Source organism: Cyprinodon tularosa, unplaced genomic scaffold, assembly GCF_016077235.1.
Source record: "Cyprinodon tularosa strain WSP-4 unplaced genomic scaffold, ASM1607723v1 ctg955, whole genome shotgun sequence".
Classification (NCBI taxonomy): domain Eukaryota; kingdom Metazoa; phylum Chordata; class Actinopteri; order Cyprinodontiformes; family Cyprinodontidae; genus Cyprinodon; species Cyprinodon tularosa.
Window position 1 is genome coordinate 13,138 of NW_024039735.1, and position 13,813 is coordinate 26,950.

At 39.8% G+C, this 13,813-nt stretch overlaps 1 protein-coding gene across 7 annotated transcripts in view; it reads right to left on the reverse strand.

Moving 5' to 3' along the window:
* Positions 1-659: 659 nt before the first annotated feature.
* The window catches only part of LOC119776776 (NACHT, LRR and PYD domains-containing protein 3-like), a 34,587-nt gene continuing 21,433 nt past the window's right edge, over positions 660-13,813 (reverse strand). For 5 of the 7 annotated variants that reach the window (XM_038275368.1, XM_038275372.1, XM_038275373.1 and 2 more), the window contains 5 exons: positions 10,054-10,227; positions 7,874-8,047; positions 3,260-3,433; positions 2,041-2,211; positions 660-892 (listed from right to left, as the gene is read on the reverse strand). In XM_038275368.1, coding sequence (XP_038131296.1) covers positions 880-892; positions 2,041-2,211; positions 3,260-3,433; positions 7,874-8,047; positions 10,054-10,227 — 706 coding nt within the window. In that variant the 3' untranslated portion in view covers positions 660-879. The remainder of the gene's footprint in view (positions 893-2,040; positions 2,212-3,259; positions 3,434-7,873; positions 8,048-10,053; positions 10,228-13,813) is intronic. The other 2 variants (XM_038275371.1, XM_038275374.1) reach the window with 2 other exon arrangements.

Below are 13,813 nucleotides of genomic sequence, written 5' to 3' on the forward strand. Positions count from 1 at the left end.
TCTCCTTCTGCCTGCACTGTGTTCCCAACCTGGAACCTGCCCGCCAGCACTCAGGCTGCCTCTGCCCAGCTCTCAGCTCTCCACCTTCCTGCACTCTGTTCTCAACCTGGAACCTGCCTGCCAGCACTCAGACCGCCTCTGCCAAGTTCTCAGTTCTCCTCCTGCCTGCACTCAGCTCTGCTAGCCCTCAGCCCTCGGCCTGTCAACTGCCTCTGGATCCACAAGGTTCCCCCCTATCTGCAGCTCTGCTCCTCTCCAGATCAGCGGTGAACCTATTCCTGACCAGTCTCCCTAACCTTGGACCTGTCCTCATTAATACACATCTTTGTAAATAAACTTTTGAACTTTTTCCCTGCCTCCGAATTGTTCTGCATATGAGCTAGATTCCATAACCCAACATGATAGACTGAGGGAAAACAGATATGTTGGAAGCAACACAGTTTTTGACTAAGTTTATGTTACACAAATGTAAATGTTTTCTTATGTTTGTTTTCTTTTAATAAACATTACAAGTTGAAGAACATTATCTGGAATTGCTCGCATTTCAATACTTGTTGCCAGACTGTTTATCCATGTGGTACAGAAGAAACTAAAGGAGCTGGAGTGCCGCTGCAAAAACTGTTCAGGATTCTTTTTTAAATTCATCTTTTCACATGATATAGATAATTTTATTCTCAATTTTAATTTTGATGGAAAAATATCAACATGATATTATGGAGACGATGAAAACAAAGAGAAAAAAGGAGTGAAAACAAACAAATCTCTAAACTCAGAGTTCATCATCAGGATCCAATCAGTCTCTTTAAACTCAAACTGCTGCAGCTTCAACCTCTGAGGATCATCAGGTCACAGATCAGCTTCTCTCCTCCACTAAGATCATCACCTCCACCACCTGCAGAGAGAAGAAGGATGAAGAGAGGAGAACAGTGAGTGTTTCCAGCCTCTCTCTCTCCATCAGCTGTCAGTCAGTGATGCAGCACATCCAGGATAAAGAGCAGCAGGGACTTCAGTCCTGTTCAGAACAGCTGTGGAGCAGATCCAGCTTCCTTTCAGCTCTCATCTTAACGTGTTGGAGTGAACACACTGAGCTCCAAGCTCACACAGCGCAACACATTTTAGCATCCAGTCTGGTTCTCTGCAGGTTTCCCTCCAGTCCACAGTGGAAACCACCTGCTGAGAGTCCTGAAGGCTTCATTGCTGCACAAACACTGTAGTGATGGATTTACTGCTGCTACATGTTAGCTGCTGCTCCATTTAGACACAGAAACTCTGGCTGCTGATCAACATATCATCTGTTTCTGAAATATCAGCTGACTAATAAACATGGAGGCTGTCCCTGAACACATCTGGATGAGACTAATGACAGAAGGACACATGTCCAGATGTGCTGAGTGGACTTCAGCAGAGCTTCTGCTCTGTAGAAAGACCACATGGTGACTAAATGGAATGATGGTTTGTGAAATCAGAGCCACTGATTTCCAGGCTGCATTCAGACTGATCTCAGAGCTGTGGCTAAGATGAAACTGATCAGTTGTTTCCTGTTGAAATGAGAGAACAAAGAGTCTGAGATCAGATCTGATGCTCCCACAGTTTAATGGATGACGACCACTGTCTCTAGACATGTTTGAAGGCTGGCATCTGGAATCCAGCTTCATTTCCTGGAGACATGAACACAGCAACAACAGTCGTCTTCACATCAACACAAGCACAGGAACACAACCACCTTCTGGCTCCTCTGACTAGCTGATTGGTGTCTCTGTGTCCAATCAGGATGCCTGTCACTGTTGACAGTGTACTGAGGACAGCATGTCAATTTGATCTATAAAATGAATGCTTCTTCTCCCGTCCTGGGGCAATCAGATGATCGACTGAAGGTGTCCTGATTTTTGAGATTCTACCATTGAAAGCCACCACATCACCATTCTCCTTCCACTGAGAAGCTGCAGCTTTACTGGAAACACTGGATCTTTGCTTTGTTACTAACTGTGTTTAGAACAATCCTGCTGACAGCAGGTGGACTCACTCCAACCATCTACTTACAGAGTCTGCAGTTTGTAGTCTGGACTCTCTACAAGATCCTGCAGCTGCTGAACATCTGACTTCTTTAGGATGTTGAACCTCAGGTCCAGTTGTATCAGATGGTAGGGGTTTGACTTCAGAGCGGAGACCAGAGAAGCACAGCTGATCTCTGACAAACCACAGGAATACAACCTGGATAAAGAATAGAAAGATGTGAGCTGATCCCACAGTAGGCAGTTTAGAACAGTCCAACAGAAGCAGTTAAAGAGCTCTCATTGATATTAATGCCAACATGCTGCTGCTCCAATAAAGACCTGCTGACTTCAGCTCTTCATCTCTGTCAGCTCCACCAGCAGCTCCATTAATACAAACTCAGCTTCTGCTGCCAAATTCTTCAAGTTTCAAAGAAAAAAAAAAAACAAATTCGGGAGAACTTTGGAGGAAAGATGAGCAAATAGGGATGAATGCAGATCAATTCAACTGGATGATCAATTATTCCACAGTAGGGCTGCACAATACTGGAAACCCCGACATTAGGATTTTTTTCTAACTCTGCATCACATAAAGTGTGAAATGAAAAAAAGTGAAGCTACCATCCTGTTGATGATCAACCTGCACTAATCGTACCTCTTTGTATCTTCCATGTTTTTGTCTGTATTTCAGAATTCTTCTTTTTCTTTTCTATTGCTTTTATTGGAGCTCAGTAGCGGCCCATGCCTAGGTGGATCTCTGCACACAGTGTGTGTCAGCTACCCTTTGTTCAGCCCTAGGCCTTGGGATCCTCAACCTGACTCCGCCAGATGGATTTGCTCCGCATATCCATCCGGAAACCTTCCGTTGAAGTAATTTTGGGAAGGGGCGAAAATACTGGTTAGCTGATTGGCTTATGTTAGTGATAGACGGGCCAAATAAACCAATCAGATCAACAAAGCATATGACGTACTGATGGACGCCGTGCTGCTGGACATCACCATCATCTTCATCATCATCAACACCTTCATCATCACCTTCATCATCATCATCAATATCACCATCTTCACCATCATAATCACAAACATCATCATCATCACCACCACCTTCATCTTCATCATCATCATGTATTGCCTTCCATTGATTTTCAGTCATTTTAACCCTTTCTATGGCCTGACCCTGACATTAACCCTAAAGCTGTCAGCAGTTAAGAGTCAACACAATTTTACCATCAGAAATATCAGCACTAAATTAAAATATGGTGACTGACCTCAATGTTTGCAGTTTGCAGAGGGGAGACTGGAGAAAACCACAGAGCTGCTTCACTCCACTATCTTTCAGGTCGTTGATGTTCAGGTCCAGTTCTGTCAGATGGGAGGGGTTGGACTTCAGAGCTGAGACCAGAGAAGCACAGCTGATCTCTGACAATCTGCAGCACCACAATCTGAATGAAGAATAAATGTGTTGAAGCAACTGCAGACGAAAAAATAATGAATTAAATATAGAAAATTTGTTTGACTGAAAGCTAAAGTCCCAGAAAAATGATCAAGGTAAAGTAGTAAACCAAGCAGAACTTATGAAGTGTGAAGGTCCAGATCAAGGTGTGTTTATTACTTTGTTAGTTAACTTGACAAGTTAAATGACATGAGTCATTCAATATTCATTCTAACCAATAAATGATTATTATTTATTCATTGCTAACCCACCTCAGCTATTGCTGGGCCTTAAAAATGTATGTTGAAAAAGTGTTTTAATCATTTATCCTTAAACGCTGATTAAATCAACATATATCTGAGTATTGATTTATTGATTAGTGGTTAAATTATTTATTGTTGCATAGAAGCATATAGAAGCATTTCATTTATTCTTTTACTGAGATGACTGGTAGTAAATCCAACCAAACCAAAATTAAAAAAGCAAAAATACACTTGCTTTCTCACTGTTTATTTAAGAAAAAGGAAAAAAAAAACAGATAATGAACCGTTTTCCGTTATCTGAGTTTTTGCACAGAATCGAAAATGAAAAAACAAATAATGCTGATTACGGATTGTTCATTATCCTTTTCAAATTTTTTGATTTCAACCAAGTTGAATGACCCGGATATGATCTGGGTCACGTAAAGTTTGCTTTGAGATGCCGCAGGCAGCTCGGTAAAAGACTATAGTTTAACGGCTCTAATGGAAGATCACTGTATATAATTGAAACGCTGTTTGATGAGGGTAAAAGCCATGCTGCACTGCAGCAGTTAGGTGTTCAGAAATGCTCATACAGTCATGGTTTAAAAGTATTGAGAATGACAAAAATATTGTATTTTCACATGATCTGCTGCCCTCAGGTTTTCATGTGTGTACGTCAGATGTTGTCATCACATACAGAAATACAATTGAAATCATATCATGAGTAACAAAAGCTTTTAATGACAGAATGAGTTAATGCAGCAAGTCAATATTTGCAGTGTTGACCCCTCTTTTTCAGGACCTCTGAAATTCTCCCTGGCATGCTCTCGATCAATTTCTGGATCAATTCCTGACTGATAGCAGTCCATTGTTGCACAATCAATGCTTGCATTTTGTCAGAACTTCTAGGTTTTCGTTTGTCCACCCGTGTCTTGATGATTGACCACAAGTTTTCAATGAGATTAGGATCAGGGGAGTTTCTGGGCCATGGACCCAAAATCTCTATGTTTTGTTCCCTGAGCCAGTTAGATATCACCTTTGCTTTATGGCAAGGTGCTCCATCATGCTGGAAAATGCATTGGTCATCACCAAACTGCTCTTGGATGGTTGGGAGAAGTTGCTCTCTGAGAACATTCTGGTACCATTCTTTATTCATGGCTGTGTTTTTAGGTAAGACTGTGAGAGAGCCGACTCCCTTGGCTGAGAAGTAACCCCACACATGAATGGTTTCAGGATGCTTTACAGTTGGCATGAGACAAGACTGGTGGTAGCGCTCACCTCATCTTCTCCGAACAAGCTGTTGTCCCAAGCATTCGGAAAGGGGATTGATCAGAGAAAAGGACTTTCCCCCAGTACTCAGCAGTCCACTCCCTGTACCTATTGCAGAATATCAGTCTGTCCCTGATATTTTTCCTGGAGAGAAGTGGCTTCTTTGCTGCCCTCTTTGAGACCAGGCCTTGCTCCAAGAGTCTCTGCCTCACAGTGCATGCAGATGCACTCTAACCTGCCTGCTCCCCTTCCTGAGCAAGCTGTGCACTGCTAGTAGCCCAATGCCCCAGCTGAAACACTTTTAAGAGATGGCCCTGGTGCTTCCTGGTCTTTCTTGGGCACCCTGTAGCCTTTTCGGCAACAATGGAGCCTCTCTCCTTGAAGTTCTTGATGATGCGATAGATTGTTGACTATGGTGTTATCTCTCTAACTGCAATTCTCTTTCCTGTTAGCCCATTTTTGTGCAGTTCAATGATGACTGCACGTGTTTCTTTGAGATAGCCATGGTTCACAGAAGAGAAACAATGATGCCAAGCACCAGCCTCTTTTTAAAGTGTCCAGTGGTGTCCTTCTTACTTAATCGTGACAGATTGATCTCCAGCCCTGTCCTCATCACCACCCAGACCTGTGTTAATGAAGCAATCACTGAAACCATGTTAGCTGGTCCTTTTAAGACAGGGCTGCAATGACGTTGAAATGTGTTTTGGGGGATAAAGTTCATTTTCTAGGCAAATATTGACTTTGTAATTAATTGCTGTTATGCTAATCACTCTTTATAACATCTGGAGTATATGCAAAATACCATTATAAAAACTGAAGCAGTAGACATTGTAAATATTAACATTTTAATCATTCTCAAAACTTTTGGCCATGACTGTAGATATCAGAAAACTGCTCTCATCAACAACTAATGAGAAAAAGTAATGTGATCCTATCATTAATAGACAAGGTAAGTGTTTATATTTGTAAAACCTTTGACTATTGAATAAATATTCACTAACAATGTTAGACAATAACAGTTAAAGTTTGTTTACTTTCGGTACTCAAAAAAGAACTTCACATATTAAAATTAAAAATATTTAAATAAAATGACAGATCTGCAGTGCTAGGTTACATGACTTTGATTATGTAATTTAAGAAGTTACATTATGACTTTATATATGTATATAAATGTGTTGTATGTGTGTTGGTATGAATGAGAACATTAACACAAATAATTACCTGTCTTTGAATCTAAACACCTGTCAGAGGTCCATAAAGAAACTGCGTATTTAACAGATGACAACAACCTGGCCATATTTTCCCGATCGGGCAGTGATCGGACGCACAAACAGCACAGCCACAAGTTCAAGTAGCACCACAACAAAAACCTTTGTGAGGTGATGAAAGAAAACTTACTTATTGCTAAAACACACTTTTCCTTTCTAATATTACCTTTGTGGTGCATTATCTGCAGAAGTATTCTGTGTGCTGCAATCCCCTGCATATTAACCATCTCTCAATGATGTACTTACAACTTGCCAGCAAAATTCAGCTTCTTTATCCTTCTTTCATTCTACATAATTTTTCTCAGCTGGAGTGAGAACCAGTGTTTTTTCATACAGTCCAATATTAACATTTTTGTTGTTATAAATTCTGAAAAATTGAGATTGTGATTCAGCATCTAATGTTTAAGCATAAAGCATTTTTTCCTGTACTTCCACATTAAAATTTAAAAAGGCATTCAGTAAAAGTTTTTGACCTGATGCTTTTTGAATAAATATCAGTTCTTCAGAAAATTCAGAGCAGTTACAACAAGTAAATGTGGTTTTATGATTGTTACACTTATTTTACTTGTTATGTACTTTTGATACCAAAACATGCAGTTTTTGCATTAGTATCCATTCAGCAGTTACATTTATCCAACATGTCTTTCATTAACACTTGATACTATTCTAGATTTAACTATATTAAAAGAAAAGAGAAAAAAGTATTTTATAAAATGCTATTACATTACTGTAATACACATTATGTAAAACAATTTCTGCATCAAAATTTACTATGATGATTCTCTGAATATACAATCTTCCCCCTGTGTTGTAATACACACCCTGTAGTCATTGTTAACAACTTCTGTTCATACATGCATAATGCTTCAGCAACATTAAGCAATTGCTTAATGTTGCTGTTCAAAAAGATTGGTTTACTGTTTGACATCAAATTTAATATGATGGATAGTGTTTTCCAGCACCAACAATGTTTAAATTCACCTTGACATTGCTTTAGGTGAGGAATTCAGTTAAATGCAGAGCTATTTGCAGAGAGATTTAACTATACATCCAACCATTATCGGACATGCTCATCTGCAAGCGGGGTGGGGTCACGAGGGGTACTGGTGCCTATCTCCAGCAGTCAATGGGCGAGAAGTGGGGTACACCCCGGACAGGTTGCCATTCCATCACAGAGCAACACAGAGACAAACAGGACAAACAACCACTCATGCACACACTAACACCTAAAGACAATTTAGAGAAGCCAATTCACCTAACAGTCATGTTTTTGGACTGTGGGAGGAAGCTGAAGCACGCGGAGAGAACCCACGCATGCTCAGGGAGAACATGCAAAATCCAAGTAGAAAGACCACAGGCTGGGAATCGAACTCAGAACCTTCTTGCTGCAAGGCAGCAGTGCTACCCAATGCACCACTGAGCAGCCAGCTATGTAACAAACTTCTATTAAAAGATCTAAATATTAATAGAAAGTTCTGGTTCAGTCCACCTTTCCCTTCATGTAAAACAGCACTAGCAGAGTTTAGTGAACTAATTCAATATGTTTCAGTGTAATTTGTAAAGGTCTTAGTAAAAAACACTTTAATGCTCACTAAGTTCTAGTCATAAACATTCTGCGGAAATTCAGTTATAAATCAAGGCTTTAAGTGTGTCCTGGACTGATGTTCAGACCTGAGAATTTCCAGTTTGCAGTTTGGACTCTTCAGTCCAGAAGACAGCAGCTCCACTCCAGAATCCTGCAGGTTGTTGAAACTCAGATTCATCTCTCTCAGATTAGAGGAGTGGGAGCTGAGAATTGAGGCCAGAACTCCACAGCTTCTCACTGAGAGGTTACAGTTATTCAGTCTGCAAAGACAGATGAAAATGATGAAAAATTAACTTTTTCAGCAGCTCTTGAAGCTCAAAACAAAGCTATGCATATCAAACCCCCCTAAAAACAACATTGAGCTTAAACACATTTCTATCTCTGTAACTTGGCTAAACTCTGAATGATGGTTTGATCTGGACTGACTGAGCTGCAAACATGACCTAATGTTGCTTTTGGAAAAATAACCTGCAGATTTTCCCTGATAGTGGAAAATGGTTTCATTCCCAGTAGGTAGATACGTTTCTCAAGTTATTTAGTTATAATAAATGATGAATCGTAGGAAATGTAGAGAGCATAGAACCAACAGTAGATTTAATTTGCCATGAATCAAACAGGAACAAGAAGGAAAAGTCAATGCCTTGCTAGATTTATAGAAAAGCCCTTGAAAATGATCAATAATGGTGAAGTTTTACATCAGACTTTACTGATTTATGGGAACAGAAAAGTTTTTAAAAGCCTTTTGGAGTCGTTTGATATTTAGACAGCCTAGTCTCCAGCTGTAACCACTGATGTAAAAATCTCTCATCAAAAGAGATTTTAAATACCTCGGGATTGGGAATATTATATATGTAACAATTACCGAATAATATAGAAAAATAATAAATGCAATAACTTATTTGATTAGTTTGACTGCAGCAGACACAAGAAATAAAAACTAAACTTACATTTGATTAGCATCTGACACAGTACTGGAATACAATCCAGGTTTTAGGATTTATTAGAGAAACAGATCAACACTTGTTTCAGGTTTGCAGGAAGAGGAGGATGAAATGCTGTTAGTATTACAAAGGATTCAGATTTAATCAAACTACTGGGTTAATTAACAAGCTCACAGTCAGAACTACTGTACACAGTTAGTTTCAGAACCCTGCTGGGAGAAGAAAAAAAATGACAAAACCACACTGGATCTAACTTGATACTATTCTAGATTTAACTATATTAAAAGAAAAGAGAAAAAAGTATTTTATGAAATTCTATTACATTACTGGGGTATATAAAACAATTTCTGCATCAAAATTTACTATGATGATTCTCTGATCTACAGATGCCCTGCAATGCAGATCGTTGCTTTTGTAATCCAAGAGACCCTGGAACAAACTACAGGCATTTACTAAGAGCTCTATTATTCGAATAAATGTTCAAATAGCTGGTTCCTGAATACACAATCTTCCCCCTGTGTTGTAATACACACCCTGTAGTCATTGTTAACAACTTCTGTTCATACATGCATGATGCTTCAGCAACATTAAGCAATTGCTCTGATGGAATTCAAACAAATTGGTTTACAGTTTGACATAAAATTTAATATGATGAATAGTGTTTAGACTGATTGGATCTTATAGGTAGTTAATTGGATCCCAGCAGATTTTTTTCCAGTATCAACAATGTTTATATTCATCTTGACATTGCTTTAGGTGAGGAATTCAGTTAAATGCAGAGCTATATCACTATCCATCCATCCATTATCGGACATGCTTGTCTGCAAGTGGGGTGGAGTCACGAGGGGTGCCAGTGCCTATCTCCAGCAGTCAATGGGCGAGAGGTGGGGTACACCCTTGACAAGTCGCCAGTCCATCGCTGGGCAACACAGAGACAAACAGAACAAACGACCATTCACGCACACACTAACACCTAAGGGCAATTTAGAGAAGCCAATTAACCTAACAGTCATGGGAGGAAGCTGGAGTACATGGCAAAAGCCATGTAGAAAGAGCCTGGGCTGGGAATCGAACTAAGAACCTTCTTGCTGCAAGGCAGCGCTACCCACTGCGCCACTGAGCAGCCAGCTATGTAACTACCACCTTTCCCTTCATGTAAAACAGCACTAGCAGAGTTTAGTGAACTAATTCAATATGTTTCAGTGTAACTTGTAAAGGTCTTATTAAAAAACACTTTAATGCTCACTAAGTTCATGTCATAAACATTCTGCAGAAATTCAGTTATAAATCAAGGCTTTAAGTGTGTCCTGGACTGATGTTCAGACCTGAGAATTTCCAGTTTGCAGTTTGGACTCTTCAGTCCAGAAGACAGCAGCTCCACTCCAGAATCCTGCAGGTTGTTGAAACTCAGATTCATCTCTCTCAGATTAGAGGAGTGGGAGCTGAGAACTGAGGCCAGAACTCCAAAGCTTCTCACTGAGAGTTTACAGTCATTCAGTCTGCAAAGATAGAGATGAAAACGATGAAAAATTAACTTTTTCAGCAGCTTTTAAAGCTCAAACCAAAGCCATGCCTGCCAAACCATTCTAAAAACAACATTGAGGCTAAACACATTTCTATCTCTGTAACTTGGCTTAACTCTAAATTATGGTTTGATCTGGACTGACTGAGCTGCAAATATGACCTAATGTTGCTTTTGGAAAAATAACCTGCAGATTTTCCCTATTAGTGGAAAATGGTTTCACTCAGTAGGTAGATACGTTTTTCAAGTTATTTAGTTATAAGAAAAGAGGAATCATAGGAAACGTAGATAGCATAGAACCAACACTAGATTTAATTTGCCATGAATCAAGCAGGAACAAGCAGGAAAAGTCAATGCCTTGCTAAATTTATAGAAAAGCCCTTGAAAATGATCAATAATTATGAAGTTTTACATCAGACTTTACTGATTTATGGGATCAGAAAAGTTTTTAAAAGCCTTTTGGATTCGTTTGATATTTAGACAGCCTTGTTGTGGATTTAGCTGAAACATCCCATCTTGCTGGAAAAAGCAACTGGAGATTCGACTTCATTTTATATCGCTTTACTCTTGAACTGCGACAACATTGATATCAAAATAGAACTACATTTCTAGAAAAACACAACTTCTTCACTGGTCAGAAAACAGGAAAAAAACAACAACAAGGCTGACATATAGCCCCCCCCCCCCATGTCTTTTTAACTTCGTCCCTGTTGGTGTGCGCACCATGCAGGATTTGACTAGTCCATCTCTTCCTGGGAACACTTCAGTGATAAGTCCTGTTTTCCAAGTTAAACGTGGCATTTTGTCATCTCCAATGAGAACCAAATCTTCAGTTTTAAGCAATGTAGGATTTTCGGTCTGGCAGGTGTTAGTTAAACTGAGTTCCAGCAAATACTCTCTCCTCCACCTGCTCCAGAAATGATCCATCAGTCTGTGGCGGTATTTCCATCTTCTGGTCAGCTGCTCTTTGTTTGCATTTGTTATCTGACCTGCTGTGCAGAAAGGCTTCGGAGGTAAAGAACTGAGTCTCTTTCCAATCAAAAAATGTGCTGGAGTCAAAGGTTGGGGTGCCTTTAAATCATTATACACAAACGTAAGTGGTCTTGAGTTGATAGTGGCTTCTATTTCTGACAGTAAAGATGTTAACTCTTCAAAACTTAGAGATGCTCTGCCCATTACTCTTTTGAGTGCACTAATCGTTCCAAAAATCCACCCCACCAAGCTGCTCTCTCTGCAATGAATTTCCACCTAATTCCCTTTTCAGAGGCATATTCCAGCAGTTCTGGCTCTTTCATAGCTTTCCACAGTTCTTTTAGTTCCTGTTCTGCTTTTTTGAATGTTTGTGCGTTGTCAGAGTAGATTATTCTGCAGAGTCCTCTCCGTGAAACAAATCTTTTCCGTGCTAAGAGAAAACCTGTTGTTAGGCTTGATACTAGTTCAAGATGCACTGTGCGTGTAACGGCACAAATGTGAAAAGTGCCACATACGCCTTTTCAGTGTTACCTTTGGACTTCACATACAGTGGACCTGCAAAATCTACACCAGTTATTTCAAATGGTGCAGTTGCTTGTTTTACTGCTTTCACAATAAATCTTTTGCAGATGGTACAGTCTGAAATATTTTTTTTCACTAACTGTCTAGCACGTGGGATCCAGTATTTTTCTATTAAATGAACAAGTGTCTCTCACGCCTGAATGCATTTCATCCGGGTGACTGTACTTGATCAAAAGTTGGCAAAATCTGTGACTTGAGGGTAACATCCGTGGATGCTGCTCAGTGAAACTCAAATCTGACTGATGTAGCCTTCCTCCTACACAGATTAAACCATTCTCATCGAGGAAGGGTTTAAAGTCTCTAATTTTTTAATCTTTGTGCACAGCATTTCCAGCTTTTAGCTCGTTTATTTCTCTTTCAAAACTGTGTGTTTGTGCCTCACGTATCCATACTTTCTTTGCCTCTGACATCTCCTCTGCTGTTATTTCTCCCACCTTCTTTTGCTTTGAGCGTCAGTTGTGAACAAATCTGTTAACTCATGCTGTAACTCTTAATACCCTTTGCAGCATGCTGTATTTTTCCAACTGCAACAATGGCTCAGTCTGCAACCTATCACCGTTACTGAACTTTACGATGACTTGACTTGCTTTTAGTTCTGCTTTAACCTCTTCTTCTGAGGGCACATCTGGTGTTAGCTCTGCAGGTGTAGTTCCAAGTATTTAATCCTTCAAAAATAGGGGGCCCGACCACCAGATTACTTCCTCTTTTAACTTTGTTGCAGATTGACCTCTCGTGGTTAGATCAGCTGGGTTCTGTTTACCATCACTGTGTTTCCATACTTCTGTGTGGCTCGGTTTCTTGTCTTATGTCAAAGGAAGAGTTTGACCACTTTGTTTTTAGTTCTTGTGAGTTTGTTGTCCACTTACACAGGTTCATGTTGGCAGCAGCCAGTATTTTTTTTGCTCCTGTGGTAAGTGTGTATGCCTCGTTTGCATTACTGAAGCTAGCAATCACATCATCCACATAGAGCGAGTCTCTCATTAGTTTCACTGTTTCCGGTTGGATGTCTTGATATTTCTCCAAATGATGTCTGATTGTGGCAGCAAGTAAGAAAGGACTTGAAGTTACTCCCAACACAACACGTCTCATTCTCATTATGCATGTGCTTGTGCTCTCTGCATCTGGGGTCCTTTAATCCTTGCTCTCACAGTTTGCAGAAGTATAGTTTCACACTTTTCTGAAGTCGGTTTAGCTGTTTGTGGTACTACTGATGAGACTACAGTGTCACTTGTGTCCATGGCAGCATTTGTGGTCCCCTTTTGTTCTTCTCCTTTGTCACATACTACAGCATAATGTCTCCCTCCACAATCAGTGCATGTTACATGTTTTGATCTGCAGTCTCGGGCAAGATGTCTAGGTTTCAGGCATATGAACAACTCCCCATTTTCTTTAACCTTTCCTTACTCCCCTTGACTGTGTCTTCAGTGCACTGTTCTGATTTATGGCTTGTACTGTTGCAGAAAAGGGAATCGAGAGGTGTATTGGAACTGCCAGTGTAGAGTGCTGCAGCTGACGGCACATTAGCTCTTTTCCACTTTTCTCTGCTTAAATCTAGCTTGTAATGTTGTTTGTGAGCAACAGGTGCATATTTCATTTCTCTTGGTTTTGTTAAATGTCCTGCATGCTCCCTACTTTCAACTTCTTGTTGTAAAAAACTTACAAGATCTTTAAAACCCCACTTTTGTCCTTTATCTGTTTTTTGGGTGTACTCAAGAGCAAGATCATCAGGAATCATCTGCAGGAGAATTGGGCACAATAAAGCTCCATTATTGTCTAACACAGCACTTAAAGCTTCTATTCAATTCATTTCAATTTCAATTTAGTTTATTTATATAGCGCCAAATTCACAACACATGTCATCTCAAGGCACTTTACAGTTCAACCAGATCATACAGTTAAATTGATACAAAGTTTTCTATCTAAGGAAGACCAGTTGATTGCATTGACTCATTGACTCAAATACAATTCCTCACACTAAGCATGCTTCTAGGCTTCTTATCTGCACTTCC